Raw genomic sequence first — 25,777 nt, forward strand, 5'->3', positions numbered from 1 at the left:
TGGCTGGCCTTGATTAGGCGGTCCTTGAAGCTGTGCAGGGATTGCTTGGCCCCCATGAAAAGAGTGAGTACTAGAGTCCCAAGCAATGGATAATGGTACCGAAACCTCAACGAAAGGTTGAAGAGGCAAGGTTTGAGAGTATTGGAGGTATTGACCAGTAGAATCGTAATAAAAGAGTGGACCTTGCGCGTTCGGATCCTGAACAGCTTGCCCATAAGCATCATATGGCCCCCCTCCTGGAACTGGACCAGAAGAGGGTGGAGCACTTTGTGCAGGGTGGACGACTCTAGGCGAGAGTTCCGGCTGGCCACCACTCACTTGACTGTGAGGGGAACCAGCACCAGTGTTCAAAGATGAAGACGCTGTCACGGCACTAACGACCGGAGTCGAGTGTGCTACACAAACAGTCGGATTCGTGGGAACTGAGGTAACAGGTGTAGTATGGGGTTGTGAAACAAAAGGTCCCGTGGTGGGAGTGACATGAGGATCCCACATAGTCGTAGCAGGAGTCCTGGCAGCTACTCTATCCCTCAACGATGAATAACGCGGGGGGAGTGGAGAAGTAGCTGGGATGGGAGTGTCAACATTCGACACCACAGGTGTCTCACCTGTGCTAGGAGATGTCTCATCCATGTGGGAGGTAGACATTGGAGACGAAACACCAGGGGGGGTAATAGGAATATCGTCCTCGTCAGGCTCCCAGATAGGGTTCCAATCGTCTTCGTAATCTTCGTCGCCCGGGGCACGAGAGTTGATAGGTTGGATACTCGGGATAACAGGAAGAGTATCACTTACAACTGGTACCTCAGGAGCAGCAGAAGATGGAGAACCTTGATCACTCGGAATGGGAGTTGACGGGTCAGCCAGGATGACAAACCCCAAACAAGACCTAAAGGAATCTAACGATAAAAGACCCTACTCAAACTAACGCACACAAGATCTAACCAGGTAATGTTAACGTGGCCGAATAAATTTTTAAGACACAGGAACTAAACTTGACCTTTTCATGTTTCAAGAGTCGAGAAAAGGACGAAAAGATGACTCTAGTCTCCTTCGAATGTTTAATGAGCACGAAGTGACAAGACGCTCACTGGCACCTTTTCTTTTAGGGAGTCCGAAAAAGATCAAAAGTGACTACTCTGGAGACTCTAGGCAAAGGGTTTACCAAGCAATCCGTAAAACTGCTTATACACCTTGGCAATCGTATGAGAACCAAGGACTTTCCGTACTGCAGTCAATCTTCCCGAATGCTGTGTTCGGTGCGTTACGGTTCGCAAGGCGGCAGACTCGGCTTCCTATGGATCAAGGATAAAAGCCTAGTGGGGTCTTCCTATATACGCGACGGTACGTGGGAGCACAATCCGTGTTAGACCACTACCGAGTCACAGAAGGAGGAATCACCCAACCGTAATGTGAAAGAATAGTGACTATGTTTAAAGACGCCGGAACACGTCTCTAGCCTAGATCTCTAAATGTTTGCGTTAAGTTCCAATGCATTTTTAGGTTTATTCAGTTTATTTTACGGTTGATCTTGAATTAAGTTTTGGTTTCAGGTCCTACCGTGTGATCTCTCACAATTTCCTAGGTGCAAACTACATGCCAAAGAATACCATTTCGTTCGATGAATTCTAACTATGAGAGGGTTAAGAATTTTCAATGAACACAATCAATCAAACAATCTAATGCAGCTAATGGCAAGGAAATGAAACTTTTTCTTTTGAGAACACAAATCAATGAAATGCTCTTTTTCCCATTAACTATTGAATGCAAAAGATATTAGTTCGATTTCTTTTTCCAATGGCACAATGCACTTAAAATGAATTTTGAGAGACAACAACACCGAGTAAAAGAAATAAAATCACTCAATGAAAAACACAACAAATGTGAAAAGAACCGGTTGAGCCCAAACAACTGTAATCCGTGTCTGGGTAGTGAGAAGTAATCGAAACAATACGAAGACTGATTCAATAACGATCACCCAAACAACCAAGCAAAGAAAGCAAAGAGGAAGGTTTCCGCAAAAGCAAAAGCAAGTAGTAACGAATCTTTGTGAACGAGTAACGAAACAAAGCCAATCCAACTTAATCGGGATGATAACACCAGGTCACAAGACACAAAACAAGATCCGCCCAACAAGACTTCGCAAGCAAGTACTTCAAAGTTCAGACAATAGAAATCAAGTCATAAACCAGGTGGAAAGAGCAGGGGATAGTCAAACCAACAGGCTCAGGAGGCAAAATTGAAAAAAAATCAATTCTACAGGATCAACGCGGGTGATACACAGCAACAAAGCGCTGACCAGAAACCACGCGTAGCAACAAAGCGCTGTCAGCGCGGAAGTACATGGCTTAAGCGCGCTGGTTCGATTTCAGAACCATCGCGACTGTTAAACGTACAAGCGCGATGACCACGAAGTCAAAGAAACAACTATGCGATGTCAGCGCGACTGTTTTGTTATAAACCGCGCTGAGGCTAAAAAACAGGCAGAATCAAGCCAAAAGCTCCCAAACCAAGGCAATAACTCTTTAAACAATTAAGGCACCTCCCAGACTAAACCAGGAAGTCTAAAAGCAGAGAACTAATCCCCAACCTTTGAAAAGAGAGTAACAATCAAACTCAAAACAAGAATGAACAAAAAGGGACAAAGGCCAGCTCCCCAGCGGAGTCGCCAAATTGTTGGAGAGGTAAATCCCCTCTACGGATAGAGGCGATCCCTACTAGCCCAGAATGGGTCTAGCAACAATCAGTCAATGCTACTATGCAAGTTCCTAATTGCAAATAAAAGATAGGCAATGAACACCTACTTGGATTCCAACGCTATTGTTTGATGAAGAGATGCCGCTCTCGCTCCTTTGCTTTGGCCGGTCACGATCCTCCACAATCCTCGTGGATAGACACCTGCACACACAAAGAGAAACACAAACACAAGCGTGAAATCTAATAAATGCAATTATACATCAGTCAGAAAGGACATAACTCACATTAACCATTACAAAGATAAATGAAAGTGGAACCATAATAGTAGTCATCTATTATTAATCAATAACAGAGAAAGGTACAACCAAAGTTCTGACGTTGAGTCCTTCTCAAGAGGGTCCAGCCAGCAAGTCTCTTAAGCATTCACCCTTGGAGGTAGATCTCCCAAGACAAAAACTCTCTCTCACACAAGCAATACTTCACAACCTTCCTTAAGCTCTCTAGCAAATCCACACTTGTCACACCAACTACCTACTAGCAGCAGCACTCTAAGCACTATCAATTCCACACTATCCAAACTAGCTGCTCATGGCAATGGTAGAGGCTTAAATAGGAGAAGGAGTCTCCATGAATGGTGGGAGGATGAGCTTATCTCCAAGGAAGGTGGCTCAAATGACGAAACAGACATGCCAGAGAAGGGAGGGCGACATTTACAAGGCCAACAACCAGGTCTGGAGTCATCTGGAAGGCCGATTGTTAGAACAAACTCGCCCAAACTGGATCAGCGCGGGTGTATAACTGCACTGGAGCGCTGTCGTTGCATTTGAACAACAGAGAAGGTTATGTCAGCGCGACTCAATATAAACATAGGCTGCGCTGGTTCATGAAATTCGAGCAGCGCGGAAAACACGTGTGCTTCCGCGCTGGCAGCGCATTCGTTGTATTATGAGGCGCCAGTGAGCGCGGTTATTTGAATAACAGTCGCGATGATGGAAAAAACTTTGGCAAAGTGGGTTATTTGGCCACATAAGAGAACATGAGCATGATTGATTTGAACTCATGACACAGTAGGAAGACTGACAGGGAGACAGTGACAAATTACTGTGTAACAAGGTAGTTGTTGAAGAATCTAGGGCATGCATATTTACATTGATTCTTTGTTGCATGATAACAATTTGTGAAGTATTTAAACAATAAATTTTAACTTGATGTTTACTTCATTATTCGCATGTGTATGTTAACTTCATCAAACTGCTATCAAAAACAAAAGAGACAAGAATACAAATGTTTTGGCTTTCTGCCAGGGCCAAAACCTCTCCCTCTTGGAGAGGAAAACCCATGCGTAAATTCTTCTTATAGAGATTCCATTGACAAATACCAAGACCATGACCCTTGACACACTTTGCCTCTCCAAGACCAAGATATCAATCCTCCTTTCTGTTGCTGCTGAGATCACCCTCATTGCTGCACCATTGAAGCCAGTATCCCTGAGATCTTCACTGTTGCTTCTTCACCATATCAATGAGATCCATTGAGATCCTCACTGTGATCTCTATGCTTTCATTGATGCACTGAGATCTTCATTATGACAGTCATTACATTATGTCAACGAGGTCTTCATTGAAGTCTTCATCATGATGACTGTGCATTATATCTTCATCATCACTGAGACAATGATTCTCATGATGCCGGGACTATATCATTCCTTCATTATCAGTTTGCTGGAGTTTTAGTACTGCTTCTCCTTATAGATTGTAATACTGCTCCTTATGCCGAGACAGTGGGATATAGATCTGAGTCTCACTATGGTGTATTCATGATCCCTCTATATCACTGTGATCATTACCGAGACTATATACTGTCTACTACATGAATACCATCCTTGAGACCAACGTGATCTCTGCATCCTCATCCGAAGCTTGTCTTGATCCTTCTATCAGAGATAGATATGTCGAGAATGAGATAGTGACATGCCTAGACTTTGCTGCTCTCTCCATGCGAGGATACCACCTTCAGATCATAGGTATGTCAAGACTGCTATGCGAGATCCATTAACACACTATGCCTTTGTCCAAGATCTTCGCTGCTCCATTCAGCTGAGATCCTTACAGGTATGCCGAGATCACTTAGCTGTGCAATTGAGATATGTCTAGGTAGATCCGTGTACTTAAAATAGAGATGTCGAGAATGTCTAATCCTTCAATCATTGCAACGTCCATTATACAAGATTATTCTGCTCCATTTATGCGAGGTTTTGACTACACCTAAACCCCAAACGAGGTGCAGTCAAACCCTAACTGCGACTCCTCTTCTCCATGCGAAATCTCAGAGGCATCTGGATTTTCTTCATGTGATTTTTGTTGACCCTTCATGGGTATTTATAGTGGTTAGCCTCCTATATTGAGCTGACATACATTCATGAACCGACGTGTCCTTTTATCAAGCTGACATAACTTTCATTTATGTATTTAATTCATATTTGGAGCCGACATGAAGTATTCTTCCTTGTTTTCGCTTGCAGACTTTGGTAGGTTTGTTTTTGAGGCATTGATCTTGGTCTTGGAGGGTTGTTACACAACTTTGAAGACTTGTACATATTTACATGAACTCATAAAGAGTTTCTATACACATGACATGGCTCTTTGACATTTATAATAAATCCTTAAGACATCAAGAAGAAGTCTTTTACCTAGAGACACTTCTTGCTCATGAAACCCATGTAGCAAGATTACAAAAAATAAATTATTTCATTTTATTACATCAAATACAAAGATCATGTCATTATGAAGATTGAACCTAGTTACACTTTCTTCAACAATAGTTTCTTTAACGACTTTTTATTTTAATTTCTTTTGAAAAAATCGGGATTTTATTGAAAAAGTCGGGATAAAATTGAGAGTTTTTCCACTTCTTTGGTGATATGGGCTTCTTCTCTACCTCTTTTGTTATTGTCCTTTTTGAGCTCAGGACAATCTTTTTTGTAATGCCCATATTCTTGACATCCATAGCATTGAATTTTAGCCATGTTCTTTTTTTGTTTTTGAGGATCAAATTTCCGAAACTTTCCTTTTCTCTTTGCCGTAGTAGCATATGCTTGATTTCTCTCATTTGATCCTACATCAGTTTTTGCCTTCAACCTGTTTTCTTCAATCTTGTATAGTGACCATAGATCCTGGAATGGAGTAGCTTCTTTCTTCCCATAAATACTTGAAGTAAAGTTACCCCACTCCTCTGGTAGTGCATTTAGTACTACAATGGTCATTTCCCTGTCAGACATTATTTCACCCAGATCTTGAAGTTTATCCCTTATTTCAAATATCCTCATGAAGTATGAGGCTATCCCTTCTTCTTTTGATATCTTTAGCTTGTAGAGTTTTTGCCTTAGAGAGAATTTCTCTTGTAGTGTTTATAAAAAACAACTCTACCAATTTGTCATATATTTGTTTTGAAGTGTCGAGTTGAGATACATATGGAATGAGGGAATCATTGATGGATTCTATGAGAATCCTTTGAGCCCTTACTTCCCCTTTCATAAAATTTGCAAGTGCTTGAGCATCTTCTTTCGATGGTTTGGTGATAGAGCTTTTGACATGATCCATAACCTCATTTTCAATGATATTCAGATCTGACCTCTTCTTCCATGCAAGAAAGTTTGAAGCCCCAACCAATTTGTTGCTTTCCTTGCGAAAAGACATTTTGAGAGATTCAGATGTAGACATAAATATACTTACTTGTGAAGATGCTTCTTCCACTTGCTGCCTCCTTGAATTTGATGATGATATAAATAATAGAGATAGTTCTCTTTAAGAGTAATCCTTGACTCCGCAAAGAGGGAGATCACTTTAGATCCTTTGATAGTGATGTCCTTGTTGATGATGTCTTTATTGATGATGTTTTGATGCTTGATCTTCTTCAATGGTAAGGACCTTGCTTCAATGAGAGGGAGATTGCCTTAGAACTTTTAAAGACGATGACAACGTCTTTGATCTTGCTTCTCTTGGATGAATAGTCTTTAAGATACTTTGCTTTGTAGGTCCCTTTAACTTGATTAAGCTCTTTGTGGTTTTTTAAGGATCCCAAGACTTCTTCTGGTGTAGACTTCTTCTTCAATCTAGGTTTTTGACACTTCTTTGTAGATCTTGACTTTGCTTTGATATTCTTCGAGATCTGATCCTTGAGTGCTTGTGTGTCCCTTGATGAGATGCCCTTTCCCCGATTTGTCACCTTAGCTCTGATTCCATGTTGAGAAATCTAGGGCATAGCAATTGGGTGATTTCTCTTCTAATGATAACTTCTTGTGAATGCTTTTTACTTTTTTAGATTATGATCTTCTCTTTACTTAGATTATTATAGTGTTCTTTTTCATTAAACAACTACCAACGTATAAAAAATAAAGAGACAACAAACACAAAATGTAGGCGATCAACTAGGGACAAAACCTCTCCAACTTGAGAGGAAAACCCAATCAAATTCTTCTTCTTATAGAGAATTCAATTGACAGATACCAAGACCATGACCAAGACCCTTGACCTATTAATGTCTCCAAGACCAAGTCACAAGACCTACTAGTTTAACCCCTTCTTCCTTGAGTCAATGATGGTCAAACTGCTTACTTCTCCCTCCTTGTTGGCTATCCTTGAGATCTCGGCTTCTTGGAACAGACCTGCAACCCTTGGCCTCTTCAGAAACCATAGTTGCAGCACGTGTGACGGATGTTGACCAAATTTTACACATTGTTACCACTTTGCTTTAATAGAAAGACTTCCTTCTACACTTCGGCTTGATGAATGATGTGTCTTCTCCTTTGATTCGACTTCTAGGGTGACCTTACTAGCCTTAGCCCTTATCTGCAACAAACAATACTAGATTCTCACATGTGTAGAGGAGATAGCCCAAAAATAGATAAGAAAATGACTCGGTTGCCTACCCCTTTCCTTCGCTCGGTGATGAGGCTTCTCTTTTGTGTTTTTTGCACTTCTTCTTAGTTCATATTCCTTGACCGAATTCTCTCTTCAAGTGAGGCCGAGCTGCCCTATTTATAGTGTTTGGTGCATCCAAAATAAGCCGACTTCTCTAGGTGACAAGGTTGACATGCCTTTCTAGATTTATTCTTAGGCCGTCTTCAAAGGGAGCTTGTGACGAGGTCTTGGAGGGTTAAAAAAATTTCTTTTACAATGAATTACATGCTCAAATGGGTCTTCAAACTTTGGCATTGACTCAATAGACTTTATGACATGATGACCAACCCTAAAGGCTCATAATAGGAGCCTATACTATAAAATAAAATTCCTTGAGCATCAAACCCATGACTCAAGTATTACAAATATAATTTTATTTTCTTCTTTACATCAATTACATAAAAGCACAATTACACATGTCATTATGAAATCCGAACCTAGTTGCACTTTTCAACACATAAGTGAAGTATTATAATATTAAAATAATTTATGTCCCCTTTTTTGAAGACAATAATTGTGTGAGTGGAGTTGATGAATATCACATGTATATAATATATTATATGGTGGTGTGACATTAACATATTAAGGAATGGTGATATATTATATGCCACATTAAAGTATTGTTGTGAATTCTTGCTACCTAAATGGAAGATACCAAGAAAGATTGTGTCTGTTTTGGAAATCGAAGGCAGCTTGCATCTGTTTTGGAAATCAAAGGCACATTGTCTTTTTGATGATGCATTCACTCATATCAACAATGGGAGTAGTTCTCACTAGTAAAGAGAACTACCATTAGTGGTCTTGGAAGATAAAACACACCCTCATTTTCAATGAGTTTTGGAAAGGAATTTGTGAAGGAGAAGGAGACAATGCACATGAAAAGCCTACTTCAGATAAGGAGCTTGCCATCTGGGAAAACAAGGAAAACAAGGCCTATGCGTTGATTGCAGCGTCAGTAAATGAAGAGGTGACTTGACAAATTTCTCCATTTTCAAATGCCTTTGAAGCCTTTAAGAAGTTGAAGGAATTATATGACTCAGATTTTGACCTTGAAGTCATTCAGTTGATGATCAAGTTGTTCAATCTTGAGTTGAAAAATGATGACCTTCTTGTCTTAGCATTAGAAGTAAGATCCATTATGCATGACATAAAAGCCACTGGTGTTGAGATAGATATTCCTCTCATAGCTTATGTCAAGGCACTATATCCCACCTATTCACATTATCTCGAGTTATTGCAAGCAAGTGGCAACCTTAAGGTGATTACCTTTGACTCTCTTGAGAAGAAGTTTGCTGAAAGAGAGAAGGATTTTGGAAAGAAGACAACTCCTTAGTCTTCTAAAGAAGCTGTGTGCCTAGTGCAAAAAGAGAAGAATCATGCACAAGATTCTTCTAGAGAAAAAGGTGGCCGAAGAGGAAGAGGAAAGAAGAATTTTAGAGGCAAGGGGGGCAGACATTTCAAAGGAGAAAGGTCTGATCTTCGTTGCATATGACACAATAGAGATGGACATGATGCTTCCACATGTAAGTTGCCTTGGGACAAAATCAAGCAGGAAAGAAATGAAGGAAAAGGTAAAACACCTGACAAAGGGAATGGTAAAGCACTCGAATCTACTCATTATGTTGTGGCACATTGCAACATTGGAGTAGCTGGAGACTTATTCAATGCTTCACTTACTTCATGGAAAGATGCTTGGTTGCTTGATTCAGAAGCAACTTGTCACATGAATTTCAAAAGAAATTTCTTTGAATGCTTCACTTTGTAGACAAGTCAAAACTCAAGCCATTAGGGCTTGGCACCATCAAGCTCAAACTGCCTGGTCTTTCAGAATTTCTTCTACACGATGTTCTATACCTCTCGAAGTTGAGGAGAAACTTTTTGCCTTTGGTCCACATCCACCAGCAAGGACACTCCATTCACATATTTGATGGCAAGGTTGAGGTCAGAAAAGCATCAGATCACTCTCTTGTCATGATTGGAATAGAAGAAGAAAGGCTTCTGAAGCTGCAAGGAACCTCTGCTTGTGCACAAAACTTTTCATACAATTCTCATTATGATGAAGGTACATTTCCATCAAGTCTTTTATGGCATGCTAGATTTGGACACTTGAACTATGACATCCTCCATTTGTTGAAGAAATGTTGTTATTGGTTTGCCTATGATTCATAGGAAACTTAAGCAATGTGATGCTTGTATCTTAGGAAAGCACAACACACAATGTTTTCATGTGTCTTTGCCAGTCATTTTCGAGAAACTTTTTGAGATGGCCCAGGCTGCTCAGCGCACTGAATTCTGAATGGGGGATCCCTATACTAGATCAATCTGTGGAAGAATTCTTGTGGATTTTTCTCTCAAGAGGAGAGGTTTTGGCCTTAGCTAGCAACCTACATTCTGTGTCCCCTTGTCTCTTTGATATTCATTGTTTGGTAGCTGTTTGGTGATAGAAAACACAATAATAATCAAGTTAAAGAAGAAGCTAAGCAAGTTAAGTAAAAAGACATCACAAGCAATTTTCAAAGTAAGAGAAATCATCTAATCTGCTGCCTCTGGATTTCTCAATACATGCAATCAAAATTAGATTTTTCCATGTAGTCCCACTCCTGAAGCTAGTAGCCAATAGAGGAGATCCCATGGGACTAAGATACAAGATTAACCACCGAGTTGGGACAAGGGAACAAGAGTACATTCCGTTGAAGAAAGTGTAACGAGGTTTAGTTATTCTTTGCTGCACGGGTTTCATGAGCAATAGGTTTATTTATTAGTAGCTTCCATCGAGAGCCTTAGGATGTCAAAGTGTTAATGTCATGCTCTTCTTGAGCCTATGTGTAATGTATACAAGTCTATAGAAAGGTCTAGAAGCCCTCCAAACATAAGCACAATCCTCTTGAAAAATGAAATAAGCTAAACGATGTATAACACAGTCATGTCGGCCTGCAAATGAATATAAATGTCAAGTCGGCTCACAAAGAAGACACAACACTTAACATTGTCATGTCGGCTCAAATACAGAGACATAACACCTATAAATATGCAGCTAGAGTCACAGAGAGACAAAACTTCGCATAAGCCTCTGCAACTTCGGATATCTCTGAAATCTCGCTAATAATTACAGTGATATCTCGGACAAGTAATGGAACAAGAATCTTGGATGAAGACAATGTTACAGTGTTTCGGTTGAAGGAGTCTATAAGTTTTCGGATGGATATTACAGGGGTACACACTCTCACAGTCTCGGCATAATAAGGAGTAGTGATGGTAGTGACAAGGATGATCTCGGTGAAAAGGGAACATAATTACATTCTCGGTAAAGATCTCAATAGTCTTGGTAACAAGGATGATCACAGTCTCAACATAATGATGATGGAAGGATCTCATAGTGACACACTATCAATGTTTTAAAACTCCGACTCCGACTCCGACTCGGCCGAGGGTCGACTCCGACTCCGACTCCGACTCGGTATCGACTCGGCCGGCTCGATTTCAATGACTCGATCGTTGTAAAAAATACATTAAATATTTCTTTTTTATAAAAACACATAATTTTAAAGATTTTCATTCATGTTTCCAAACACACAACATTAGAATATAGATAGAAGACAACATATTATCAAAGTAGGCTCATGAATATATCCATTATATCAAAATGGCACCCAGTGCATTGTCCAATACATACACGATGATGATATAGAGATCAAAACAAAAACAAATAACCAAGGAGGCTATAAATGGCCTCTACAACAAAACTCTGTGACCAGTACTACTGGCTACTGCTAGAGTTGCCAACATCATCTGGCTCAGTGTTACTTGGGAGCGGGAGCGAAAGTGGGGAGCAAGAGTGAAAACGGGAGCTAGAGCGACATTTTCAGAAGCTCCTGGTTTGGGAGCGAATCCTGGAGAAGTTCGACAACCAATGTCACTAACATCAAGGTACAAAGAGGGATTAATGCTCTTGGTTAAATACGAGTTCCATACCCTAATACAGGACAAAATTCAATGGAAACATTGCAATCCTCCAATCCTGAAATCCTGAAAATCTAATAAGTTTGCTGAATTTTGAATGAAATCTAAAATTCTACTTTCTCCATATGAAATCCAATGAGGCCGGAACCACTCTCAAACATCCTGAGTCATTTCATGGTAATGTTAAAAATTTAAGTAAAAGGATGAAAATGAAGATTAAGGAGAATGTCACTTTTACTTTAAGAATTTAACATTACCATGAAATTTGAGTAGCATATCAATACTAGGAGAGGTGAATGGACCCCAAATAACACTTAACCAATTTAGAAAACACCTTGGAGTCCCCAACAATCAGCTAAATGTTAAAAAGTTAAAAAAAAATTAGAAAAATCGCTGTTTTTTGGGGGGACTGGCTAGATTTAATGACTTGGCCGAGTAGATGTGGAAACAGCCGGGTTGACCGAGTCATGATTGACTCGGCCGAGTCATGCAATAAATCGGCCGAGTCAGTCATGACTCGGCCTCCCGAACTGGTTTTTCTGCCGGGTCATAAAATTCTTCAATGACTCGGATCAACTCGGCCGTTTCGGATTCGATTCGGCCGAGTTTTAAAACTATGCACACTATCTCGGCATACATTAAGGAGCAGTCATAATCCTATCACAGTCATGACCTCGTTCTTGATGAAGACATAGTCACAAAGGTTATGATCTCGGTGAAGGAACAATTATGATGAGACTGACATGATATCGGTAGATCTACATACAACTCTCATATACATATGAAGACCTCGATGATGGTGCAACAATGATGATGATCTCAACAGTGTCAAAGAAAGAGGATTGGTGTCTTGGTCTTGGAGTGGCATAATAGGTCAAGGGTCATGGTCTTGGTATTCATCAATTGGAATCTCTATAAGAAGAATTTTGTGCGGGTTTTCCTCTCCAAGAGGGAGAGGTTTTGGCCCTGGCAGAAAGCCAACATCTTGTGTTCTTGTCTCTTTGTTTTGGTAACTATTTGATCATGATGAACTAAGAAGATACACTCTAATAATAACAAGCGAAGATTGTGCTAATAAGAAAAAGTTAAAAACACCTGACAAATAGTTATCATGGTGAGAAGAATCTTATTAACCTAATTTGCCCTAGATTCTTCAACATAGTCCAAGTCCATTTTCTGCCTAATCCGTCCACTAATCCATGTCCAAATGTGCCGAAGAAAAGCAAGCATAAACACCCAATTACATAATTAAAAGTCATACCTTCGGGGTTTGAAGGCCTACCTTCAATCATAACAGATGAGCGAGGGCACATAATGGTTGGCTCAGTTGGCAGAGAATAGTGGCACATCGAGCTATGTGGTTGCTGCAAGTGGCTGTTTGTTGTGGGCTGAATACAAATCTAGGAGAAATTTTCTCCTATAGGGGTCACTCGCTGGTGGTGGGTAACATGGCCCACTTTCACCATAGCCAAACTCCCCTCACTGATGGGAGGAGTCCCCATAGGAGAGAGATCAATTATAATAGATATTCTACTATTAATGTGTGAAATGATCTTCCTGGAGGTCTTCAAGAAAGACACAACTTAGGTCTAAGGCTTCACAAGGAAGCAACTCACTTTCTCTGATGAGGCCTAGAAAAGAGGGCACAAGACCTAGGGTTTGATAAATTTGATGAGTGTTGGAGTAACCAAAGGTCAAGGTAGGAGAAATGGTCTCTTACAATGTATATCGACTATGTCAAGGCTCATGAAACCTTCAAGGATTATGTGGTGCCCATGGAATACTTGCCCATCGTAATAGTACCCATGGAATACTTGCCCACGGTATTCATACCCATGGTATTGGTATCCATATAATACTTACCCATGGTATTGGGGTGGCCAAGGATTATAAAAGGGAGCTCAAGATCATTCTATAGGCATGTTTGGATATCTGATAGATTGTTTACTTCGGCTCATAGAGCTTGCTTGAGGGTTCTAAACCTTGAGCAAGATGTTCTTCGGTGGAGCAATTACCCACCCTAGTTGATTAAAATAACTAGTCGTCGGTGGTGAAAGACTCCACCCTAGCTAGTCTTAAAGGAGGAGCCATCCAGGTTTCTCATTGGGCATCAACGAATTCATTGGGGAGACCATTGTCAATCATTTATATCTTCATCCATTTGTGCCATCTTGTTGGTGTCTTAGCAGGTTCTCATGTATATTTAGATTGATCTTTAATATACTAAGGTTGAGTTGTTGCTTGTGCTTATTGTCAAATGAGGGTTTCATGTTAAATTTTGTGTGATACATCCTTACATTAATGATTAGGAGAAAATCATTGGCAATGTCATTTTTGCAATGGTTAAAAATATCATGATGGTAATTGTGAAGATTATTGCAAAATTTAGTTTGGAACACTATAATATATTTCTTTTATGTATGTAATGCTCATTTAAACAGTGAGAAAGATTATTCATAAGTTGATTAGGTTTAATCTAGTAAACATGTATTATAGTGCTAAGTTTACTTTAGTAAATTTCTGAACTTCATTGTTTTTGCACATTATTGTTGGAATCATGATTGATGTTAGATGAAAATCTGTAGGCATTAGTCTCGGCTACAATTGCCAAATTTAGGATCCAAGAGATGCAGTTAGTCCATGTTGCGAAACAAACATGGAGTGTTCAACACAATGTCTAACAATCTCCCTCCAATGCGAGCTGGGTGGGTTTAGAACTTGAGACCTGTCGTTCTGATACCACTTGTTGGCTTCACAATTGTCGTTAGACCAAAACTTGTAGGCATTAGTCATCGCTAAAATCGCCAAAGTTAGGATCTAGGAGAGGCGCTTATTCCATGTCGTGAAACACACAGGGAGCGTTGAACCAAATGTCCAACAAGTACTTGATCTTTCACATTGCAGGGCGACTTGGTCCAAATTGGTCACTCACCTATTTTATCTTATTTTATTGGAGACTTGGTCAAGTTTGATCGCTCTCGATATATAGATATTAGAGATTACAAATGAGTGTATAATTTTGGTAATTCTCTCTTCTAATTGTTTTCTTGTGCTCTTATATGCTAGGATCTTTCTTCCATTGCTAGTATTGTGCACATATCATTTGGTATCACAACCACTGTTGCATTTATCATGATAATATTGACAATATTGTGATAAATCAGAAGATTATCTGGGCAATGCTAATATCACCTTACTATATTAGTATATTGTGATATATTCAAAAATGATATTTTGCAAATATTTTCTGACATTTGCTGATATTTTACCAATTTTTTCTATGAATATATTTTATTGTTTTTCAGTTTGTTAATATTTTAAGGTATTTTTCCTACTATTGCCGATTAGTTATATATAGGCCCTCATTGACATGATAATGTAACATAGGTCACAACCTTAAGATTGAGGCCTATTGGAGTTTATGCTGTTTTGGCCTTTCGGTGACTTTCCTCTTATCTAAATTCTCTTTGAGATCTGAACTACAAGAGGTTTGAGCAATTTCAAGGTCTGTTGACAACATGATTTCGTATCTCTAGGCCATTGACATGTACATAACATATATTTTGTCAAGCTCACTTCTTCATTTTTCGGCTTGAAAGCTCCTATAATTAGGCTGCAAGTTCTTATTGTATGCATTACTCATTGTAACATGTAATGAATGTTCCTAGTGGAGTGCTTCTTGATATTCTTCATAAAAACCATTATGCCAGTAAGTGGGTAATTGTTGAAATTTTGATAGTGAGGACATCAAATTTCGACCTCCTTGGAAGAGATTTTTTCTTATATAGCACATCCTTGACTCCATATCCCCATAAGACAAGGAATTGGTCCATTCTCCATAATTTTCTCTTCTCAATTTTGGTCCTTTTAAGGCTAGGGTGAAAATCTAGGGCTTGCAGCGAAATTTTAGAGAGTGATTTGAGAACCTAAACATCAAGAGATAGGTCTAGGGTACCTAACCTATCAATTTAGTGGGCATCCAATCAAGTTTCATCCATAAAATATCTTGCCCTAGGTGTTGCTCTAAGAAGGAAACCCTAGTTTCTTTTCCACTCAACATGAGGACTTTTTTGAGAGTTTCATGAGTCTTAGTTAAATATTATTGTAAGAATATCACTGTAGGAAACCCTTTCCCTCGGGCCTTGACCTTGTGAATACCTATCAACATCAAAAATCTCAAAAACTTAGGTCTTGAACCTTCTTTTCTAGGATTTTTCTTTGAGAGCATATTGCTTCTTTGAGGTCTTGTACCTTTAGTGTGTCTCTCTTTGAATGAGCTTTAGTAGGGTCACTTTGTACCTTATCATTAGCATATCCATATTGGGTGATCCCTCCTTTACTGTAGCTCCTCCCATCTGTGAAAATCTGTAAAGGGCAGGGGGTTTTAACTTTTGCTTGAGGTGACATTGGGACTCTACTTCATTGTTTGCACTTTGTCTAGCTCTTGGGTTGTGGGGTTTCCCTCTATAAGACCTGCTAGATTTTGTGGTAACAATGCCAATATAATAATTATGAGATGGATCATTATGGAGCAATATTTGATGATTATGACTCTGAGAAGCTAATGCCACTTATGCACTGTTAGCAATCGAGACAAGTCCACTAGGTTCACATTGCCTAATAAAATAGCCAAGTGACACCCTCAGACTCCTACTCGAATTCTATATGAGAAGTTGCTACAGATTTGTTCATCTATTAATTTATAGTTTCACCTGCGATGTACAGGTGTAAAGGCTATAAAAGATACAAACTAGCATAATGTTCAAATAATTTGATGGTTTAACTGATCACATAGGACTTGTAAATGAACCAGTGGATATTTGTAGGAAATATCAAGTTGCTTGATCTTCACACTCGCTTAAACTGCTTTATTAGGAACTATTTTTTTCTTAATGCAACGACCTCTTTCAAACATAGAAGAAATATCTTATTGTTGTTTTACCTCATCTGTTTAATAGATACCTGAAGTCTGTGTGATGATTGCTGAAAAAAACGTTTTCAGACAGTGGACTATGGACACTGATTGACGATTGAATTTATATTGATTGTACCACTGTGGATATGCTCTTTATGTGCTGATGTGGTTTCCCTTTTGGTGTCACCTCTGACTAGTGTCCTTTTTCATCTTAATGGGTTTGCTTTTATTTCTGATGGAGGAAGCATCTTTGTGTTTCTGTCAATATTTATTCATAAATTTTCTTGGATAAGTTGGCCATCCTTGAATTTTCTGAAGTTTGAAAGAGGAATATTTTGCTTTTTTTTAATCCATTGAATGGCTTATAGAGAATAATTGTCTTTTCTGCCCCTTTTATGGAGTCTTGGTGTCTGAGTCTGCATTTCTGTTAACAGAGAACAATATGCGAAGTTGAAAGCAGATTGCCACACAATGGATTCATCTGTAGGGAGTGGTGTTATTTTAACTACACCACGGATAAATCAGGATGGCAGTATTATTCACAATCCAGAACATCCTGAAGGAGGAGGCATTGCTCGTGAATCTTCTGCAGGCACAGGTAGGCAGGCAGAGCATACATGTCTGAAGTAAGTGGGCACATTAGAGGTATTTAAGGTGAAAGTTATGTTTATGTGCTAATCCGTAATGGCAAGAAAAATATTGCAGATAGTTATGCAGACTCCAATACATCTATGATAGAAGTCAATCTGAACCAGACAGAGGTGGAAAGTTTGGTCCAAGTGGGTAGAAAGCATGATATGGACAGAAATGGAGATGATTGCAAAATGGAAATAGCAAGTAGCATGCCTATGGACAAAGAGATCATTCAGTGGATGATTATTTTACACCAAATAGGTAATTGTATTCGTTAGCTTTGCTTCTTCTTAAAATTTTTAGGCCTAGAATATGTCCTCCTCCAACCTTGGAAGTAGTCACATGCCTTGTCTATAGACTTCAATTTTTACTTTCCTAGCCAATTCTATCTTGTGCATCTTTTAGGGATTTTCATTAAAAATCATAATGATATATTGCTTTCTAACCTAAATTTTGTTTATTCTTGCTTGAATTTCTGTAACGTATGATATAGATAATGTTTCTATGGTATGGATCTAGTGCAGTCTGTTAGAATTTTATGAGACTTGGTGGCCTCGTAGAAGTATTGATAACTTATCTCATGATCATGTTCAAGTTACCTGCCTTGACATGCAGATCTATTTCAGAACTGTCAACTTTTAAATTTGGATCTAATCTCAAACTGGTGTGTGGAAAGGGCAATGCACTTGGAATGATAATGATGCGAAATTCTGTTAAGTTTAGGTATGTTCTATGCTTAGAGCAATTTATTTCAATTTTCACAGTTAGCTCAATATCTTTTCCAGATTGGCAATCACATCAGCATAAAAGTAAACTGCAGATAAGAACATAAACATAAATCGCGGAAGACAAGCCAAGACAAGAGGACACAAGATGTGGTGCTAGCCAGGGACAAACCCCAATGTGGGGAAACCCTTGATCAATTCTTCTTATATGTTCTTCAATAGTTCAGCAGAGAGAGAGAGATAGTACATATACATTAGAAGTCAACACTTTGACTTGACTAGATAAGAGCAGAGATCTTCACCATGAAGATGACACAATGCAGTTATACACCTGACACCAAGGACTGCAGCTCAGAGAGCAGCCTTCAATCTTCAACTGATTTGCAGCATAAGGTCCTTCAAGGTGAGACCCTTACATCATCATGCTGCTCCTTGTCAGTTGAACCAACCCATGACACTAGCTCTGTCCATCTTATATTACAGCAGCATCAAACAGTCCTCTAATAGCTTCAGCAGCATGACAGCTCCATATATATTATGCTAATGATCTGAGCACTCAAATACTCATACGAAATATTGACTGTGGTGTTATGGCCTGCGGCCTAACACACAGTCTTCCTCTGCTGCTCACAAGGAAGTCTGTACCTTCATACGGTCAGCTCTTCAATCTGCCTTCTATTAATGACGAAGTTCCACCAATGTCACTGAACATAGGCCTATATTAATCTGCCCTCTAACAGTCCCCTTTGCTGCTCCAAAGGTTTCCAACCAAGGTCTTCAACACAATGATTTCTCTCATAGAATTTACCGTTCATAACCTTCATCAAGTTCACAACCCTTTCTCCATCCAAGTGACTGTACTATTATCAACACAGTCCTAACATATGCTGCCTTTATAGACAGACTTCAACATATACCCTTCAGCACTCTTCTCCCTGTCATACAAACCACTTTCAGACCTTCCTCATCTGCCTGAAGCTTGACGCTGTTGCTGTCCAAATCTGAGGTATGATAGCTGTGGTAAGACTCCTCCATGGCTGCGGCTGGGGCATGCTTGAATAGTCTTCTTTTGACTGCGTTAAGGGCTCCTCTTTCCAGCGTATAGGAATCCTCCTCTTGCTGCATAGAACCCTCATTGACTGCGGATTATATCACCTTTGAGGACTGCGGTTAGGGCAGCATAGAGGCCTCCTATTTCCAGCGTATAAGAGTCTTCTTAAATTGCGGATGTAGGGCAACATCTAGTGCGGAATAAGGCCAGTAGTTAGGGCGTATATGGACTGTGATTAGGGCACGAACAGAACTGCGGCTAGGGCTCTTTTGAACAACGTATAGGTCTCTCCTTAGGGCTGCGTATAGGAGCCTTTTAGTACAGCTGATAGGGTCTCTTTCTAGACCAACAATTAGATCTTTCCTTGCTGTGTTATGTAGGCTTCCTTCACCATTCTAGATCTCCATTCCTTTTTGCGTTTAGGGCTTCTTCATTAGGGCAGCATAGATCTCCTTTCTCCATCGGGGCAGCATTATCCCTTAGGATCTCTCCTACTAAAATCCAAAGACAGGTAGGGAGGAAGAGATCCCAAGTGAGTGTGTAGAAATGCTTGAAGGCTACCTCTATTTATACTAAAACATTGAACACAAGTGGGGTTTGTTTGGTTGCTGGCCGACCTTGACGAATTGTCCCATAACACAAATAAATTCATATCTCCATGAATACTTATCGGATCGGATTATCTTTAGATCAATCCTACACCTCTCGATGAGAGGCAGAAAAATATCAACTGCTATTAATAAGATGACCCACATGGAGTTTGGCCCTAGTTGTCAATTTTAACAAATTCACCATTTTGTTGGGTAATGTCTTGTACCGGACATTCTTTGAAATTAAAACAATTTGGGAACCTTCTAAGCATGTAGCTATAGTGGCTGTGAGTCAGTTGGTTGCTTCAAGTAGCCCAATAGCTCATTGTTTCTCTTTTTAATTTGACCTTGTAAGTCACGCTGCCAGTCCCTATTCTTCCAAACCTCAGCTGTATTCTATTCAATGACCTCTTGTTTTAACTCTTCTTTGTTCGCTGAGATTGAAGAGTGCCATATCCCATTAAAATATTAACCATATAAGCTATTTATACTTTGACTTAAAGAAGTACACCGATTCCCCATCTTTTCTGAAGTGCATTCGATCCTTGATTCATCTTGTTACCCACCACCTGTGGGTAGTGTATATGGGAGAAATATTTTCTCTTAGATGGTTCTCAGCCAGCAGCCCCTTGCAGCCCCTAGATAGCTTGATGTGCCATTTTCTCCACCACCTGAGCCAACCATGTGGTCTCTCGCCCATCTGTTATGAATGTATGTTTGACGGTGGGCTTTCCGACCTCAGAGATATGGCTTTTCGTTGGTATAGTTGAGTAGTTTTCCTTACTTGTCATGAGCAGTTTTGGGCATGAGTTAGCAGGGGGATTTGCTGGAAAGAGTGGGTTAGGTTTGTATTCTTGTCTCCACTGCCTGATTTTATGGTTAACCTTGTATTCTAGTGATGTGGGATCTCCTTTACTGACTATTTGGCTTTTGGGTTGGCACTACATGGGAAAATCCCGATTTTGGTTGCGTGGTCTTGCTTCTTGATACCACCTACATCACTCGTGTTCCACTCATTTAAGCCCCATTCATCTATTTTCACATCCAGGTCCACATGTGTCCACTGGGTCCACATAGGGTTAGCCTCCACTTCCCCTTGTCCACACCTTGGGTTGGGCCTGGAACGATGCCTCAGAGGTTGATGCAACTAAAAAGAAAGGAAAAAACATAATTTGGCCACTCTCAACAGGGAATGTACCACAAAATGCAAAAGATGGCCAAGACATACAAATTTAGCAAGAGGGAAAAAGCTAAACATGAGCTCTACCCCTTATATGTGGCCATCACCCTGGTTCCTAAGGGCCCTAGATGAGCCCCCTCCATTGTTAAGAAAGCCATGATTGTCCCAAACCTTGGTGGGTGATGAACTACCTCACCTTAATGGGGTATCCACTTCTACATATTACACATCTTGCTCTCCATCCCCTAGAGCCCCAAGCAATTATGAAGAAAAATCAATCAAAGGTAAAAGGCATATGAAGAAGGGTGGAAAAACAAAGGCCAAGGTACTCATGTACCACGATTTGCTCCCTCCTACACTTATATACCTAGGTGTGGGCTTCCCTTATTATAGCTACCCTTGCACTTTGACATGTGGTCTGGATGATTCCCCTGATCCCCACTCCATTCCATTATTATATCATTTTCCATCTACCTCTTAAATGATGAACCATGGACATGCCACCCCCTTTAAAGGTTGAATACACCTAGTAGGGTCCTTGGTTAACCCTCTATTGAGCTTAGAGACACTTGTACATGCCAAAGGCCGATAGGGAAGGGCATGCCAATATGGAAGGGCATGCCAATATCCAACACTCTGTCCAATCCTGGTTTTCCTTGGTAGCACAAACCATAATCACTAGTGCCACGCAAATACTTGAAAACCCGCTTCATTGCTGTCTAGTGCTCCGTCCTTGGTTTTGACATAAACCTGCTCAATACTCCCATTGCATGTGCAATGTCTGGTCTAGTACAGACCATTGCGTACATCAGGCTATTGACTGCACTTGCATATGGAACATGGGACATGTCTTCTTCCTCTTCTTGTGTCTTGGGACACTGTTCAGCAGATAACCTCACACCTATAGGAATAGGAACCTTCACCGGTTTACTATCCTGCATATTAAATCTCTGCAATATTGTCTCGACATACTTCCTTTGGTTTAACCAGAGCTTCCTCTTTTCCTCGTCTCTTTTAATTGCCATGCCCAAAATATTGTTTGCAGCATCAAGCTCTTTCATGTTGAATTTCAAGGACAATTGGGACTTCAAATATTGGATAATTTCTTTGTCATTTCCAACCAGCAACATACCATCCACATACAAGACCAGATAAATAACACGGTCACCAATTAATTTAAAATACACACAGTGATCTGCTTTGCTTTTGGTGAAGCCAAGTCCCCGTATAAATGTATCAAATTTCTGATACCACATCCTTGATGACTGTTTTAACCCATACAGAGACTTCTTTAACTTGCATACTATTTCTTTCTTACCCTTCACCGCAAAACCTTCAGGTTGCTTCTTGTAGATCTCCTCTTCCAGATCCTTGTGAAGAAATGCTGTTTTCACATCCATCTGTTCTACCTCAAAATCAAAAGCAGCAACAACAGATAAAAGTAATCTAATAGAAGCTACCTTGGCAATAGGAGAAAAAATATCACCAAAATCGATTCTTGGCACCTGGGAATAACCTTTTGCTACCAACCGAGCTTTGTATTTCTCCACCTTTCATTCTGCATTTGTCATCTTCTTAAACACCCATTTGCTGCCAATGGGTTTCCTTCCAGCCGACAACTCCATCAAATCCCAAGCCCCATTTTTGTGCAAAGATGCCATTTCATGAACCATGGCCTCTTTCGAGAGTTTGCCATCCTCTGAATCTACTGCTTCCTTCACAGTTCTGGGATCATCATTAGTAATAGATAAAGCAAAATTTGAACAGAAAGCAGATGGACTATACCTTTCCAGCTGCCTTCTTTCTCGAACTGATCTTTTCACACCCAAAGTTTGTGGCTCTTCATCTTCTGATTCCTCCTCTACTGTAGAGTCTGATTCTTCCTCCTTAAGCTCAAACTCTATCTTCTCAGGTTCCTTTGGTTAGACTTCATGTTTAATAACATCTTTCACCTCTCTGAACACCACATCTCGGTTGTACACAACCTTCCTTGTTACTGGGTTCCAAAGCTTATAACCCTTTAAACCATTCTTATACCCAATAAAGATGCACTTTTCAGACTTATATCCAACTTGGTTCTTTTCTCCTTTGGAACATGTACATATGCATCACATCCAAATACCTTCAGATGTGAAAGAGAGGGTTTCTTACCAGTCCATACCTCTTGTGGAGTTTTATCCTCCAACGCTGATGAAGGTGATCTGTTGACCTGGTAACATGCTTTCTCCACCACCTCTGCCCAGAGTTCCTGTCCTAACCCGGCACCACTGAGCATGCTTCTTGCTCTTTCCATCAACGTCTTGTTCATTTTTTCTGCAACTCCATTTTTCTCAGGTGTGTATGGAGTAGTCTTTTGTCGTGCTATACCACACTTCTTACAAAATTCTTCAAATTCTTTGCTGCAGAACTCTCCACCGTTATCTGTCCTCAACACCTTTATCTTCTTCTCTGTCTGGTTTTCCACGAGAGCCTTAAATTCTTTAAACCTGTCAACGACTTAAGATTTCTTCTTAAGAAAATATATGCATATATTCCTTGAGAAGTCATCTATATATGATACATAGTACATAGACTTACCCAATGATGGAACTTTCACAGGCCCAAACACATCACTGTGCACAAGTTCTAATATATGTTTCGCCCTTTTACCACTAGAGGGGAAACTCACCCGATTTTGCTTCCCATATACACAATTTTCACAGAAATCAAAATCCAGAGAGTTATTACTCATACCTTCTACCATACCTTTACCATGAAGTATTCGAAGGCCCTTCTCTCCAATATGTCCAAGCCTTTGATGCCATAGCATGGTCTTCTCTCTAGAGACCACTAGATTTTCTGCTCCACTTTTAGGAACCACAAAACTGTTGAACCCATCAACAACAGTTTTTGCAGCTTTTATAGAGTTCCAATTCGAACTCCCCGCATCAATACCAGTGCCCCCCGAACCATCTTGCAGGTATCCTTCTCAAACACTGTTTTTACACTTGCATCATCCAACTCGCTTACAGAAATCAGATTTCTGGCTAATGCAGGAATATGCAGAACACCCGGAAGTGTTCTAACCCTTCCACCTTGCAACTTCATCTTTACTTTTCCGCGACCAACGATTCTAGCCTTCTTGTCATCCCCCAAGAAGACATCACCACCATCATATTTCTCATACTCGCAGAACCACTCTCTATGGGGAGTGATGTGAAAGGATGCACTTGAGTCAATCAACCATGCCTCATGATCTACATGTGTACTTGAAGAAGCCAAGTACACATCCCCACCTTCATCTGAGGTGGTTTTCGCCTCTGCAGAAGGAGCATCATCAAATCCTTTTCCTTTATCAGGAGATTTAGATTTACAGTCCCTTTTGTAGTGCCCTTTTTTGCCACATTTCCAGCTCACCACCTTTACATGTTTTCCTGGAGATTTACATCTCCCTCTAGATTTAGACTTCCCACTCGATGACTTATTTTTGTTTCTGTTCTGGGACCATCCTCGTGCAAACAAGGCATCACCATTCTGGCTCTCCATATTTTTCCGTCTCATTTCCTCCATCAACAAGGATGAGACTATTTCATCAAAATGCAAGGCAGTTGCATTGCTACCTATTGCATTAACTAGACTATCCCATGAATATGGTAGAGAACACAACAAACTGATGCAATTATTTTCATATGAAATTTTAATATCAACAGATAATAATTGACTTACCACAGTATTAAATGCGTTCAGATGCTCTGTCACCGAGTCTCCATCTTTCATCCTCAGGTTATACAGCTTTTTCCAGAGGAACAGTTTATTCACCAGAGACTTAGATTGATACAAAGTTCTTAACTTGTCCCACAAAGCCTTCATCGTAGCTTCCCCTGATACATTCAACAATATTGAATGAGACACACAATCGTATTGTGCTCTTTACATTCCGATCCAACTTCTTCCATTCTTCATCGGACATTCCTGTTGGTTTAGTAGCTGGATCTACCGCAATTCACTGTTCTTTATCCACAAATAGATCCTCCATTTTGAGTTTCCATAACTCAAAACTCTGACCATTAATTTCTTGATCTCTATCTTTCCACTGCTCGCCATCTTCTTTCACCACCAGAATCGATCCCGCAGATCTCCCACTGAACAGGGTTTACCGCAGGCCCGAGCAAAACCCCTCAGCAACAAAGGCGTCCCCTTGAAGCCAAAACAACTTTGATACCAAATGTAGGTTCTAACCTCGTACATAAATTACCTGCATACGAATTCTAAAACACAGAAAATAAACAATGCGAGAGCATAACACATAAAACACATATACATAGAGATTTTCCCCTGGATCCCAAAACCGGGACTACCAGCATGATTTTTCATTATGTTCCTTTCAATGTTACAATACATATTTATACATGCTGAAGCATCCAATACCATGGACCAAAAACCATCGTGTTTAAAACCATGTGCGAAAACATGCACAAAACCATAGGTAGGTCCGCCCAACCTAATATAGGGTCCAAAAAACAAAATTTTCTGGGGTGCTGCTCCGGACCCCATAGAGGGGTTACCTGCACCCCTCAAACCCCTTGTGACCCCCTCGCTATGCAATCAACGCAATGAAAGGGAGGCTCTGCCCCTCCTCTAACCCCCCGGTTAACTACGTGGGCTAGTCGTGGAAAGAATATAACACAACCCAACATGACCAACCAGCTCCACAGTTGCACCATACACTTGGTAGATGCTCTAGGATGCCTCCCGCTGCAGAGAGAGGGCTTATGTCATTACTGCAACCCTTACAGATGGTCTACATGCATATTTGATCCATTTGGAAACTCATGAGAATGTCTTTGTGCACCCACACTCACTTGGCAGCACCCCAGGTTCTTGATTAGAAAACAAGAGGCCAACCCCTTGTCCACTATGTTTGGAGTTTATTTCTACATTATGGCACCCCTTGGACTTCATTAGGCCTCCTCAAATGTCCAACAACTCACTTTGTTGATCATTCGACCCTCTTGAGAGGGTTATCTTTACATTATTGAGTTATTTGGTGGGTTTGTCATCAAAAGTTTTGGTATTATGCACATTATTT

General features: G+C 40.2%; 1 protein-coding gene across 1 annotated transcript in view; it reads left to right on the forward strand.

Annotated features, from left to right (window-relative positions):
- Nucleotides 1–25,777, forward strand: part of LOC149251673 (Ypt/Rab-GAP domain of gyp1p superfamily protein) — a 452,310-nt gene that overhangs the window by 146,610 nt on the left and 279,923 nt on the right. The window contains exons 4-5 of the mRNA XM_089459518.1: nucleotides 16,965–17,128; nucleotides 17,236–17,424. Of these exons, the coding sequence (XP_089315644.1) occupies nucleotides 16,965–17,128; nucleotides 17,236–17,424 (353 nt within the window). The remainder of the gene's footprint in view (nucleotides 1–16,964; nucleotides 17,129–17,235; nucleotides 17,425–25,777) is intronic.

This window comes from Pinus tabuliformis, chromosome 7 (assembly GCF_031772625.1).
Source record: "Pinus tabuliformis cultivar Carrire ecotype Pingquan chromosome 7, CPIR1, whole genome shotgun sequence".
NCBI lineage: Eukaryota > Viridiplantae > Streptophyta > Pinopsida > Pinales > Pinaceae > Pinus > Pinus tabuliformis.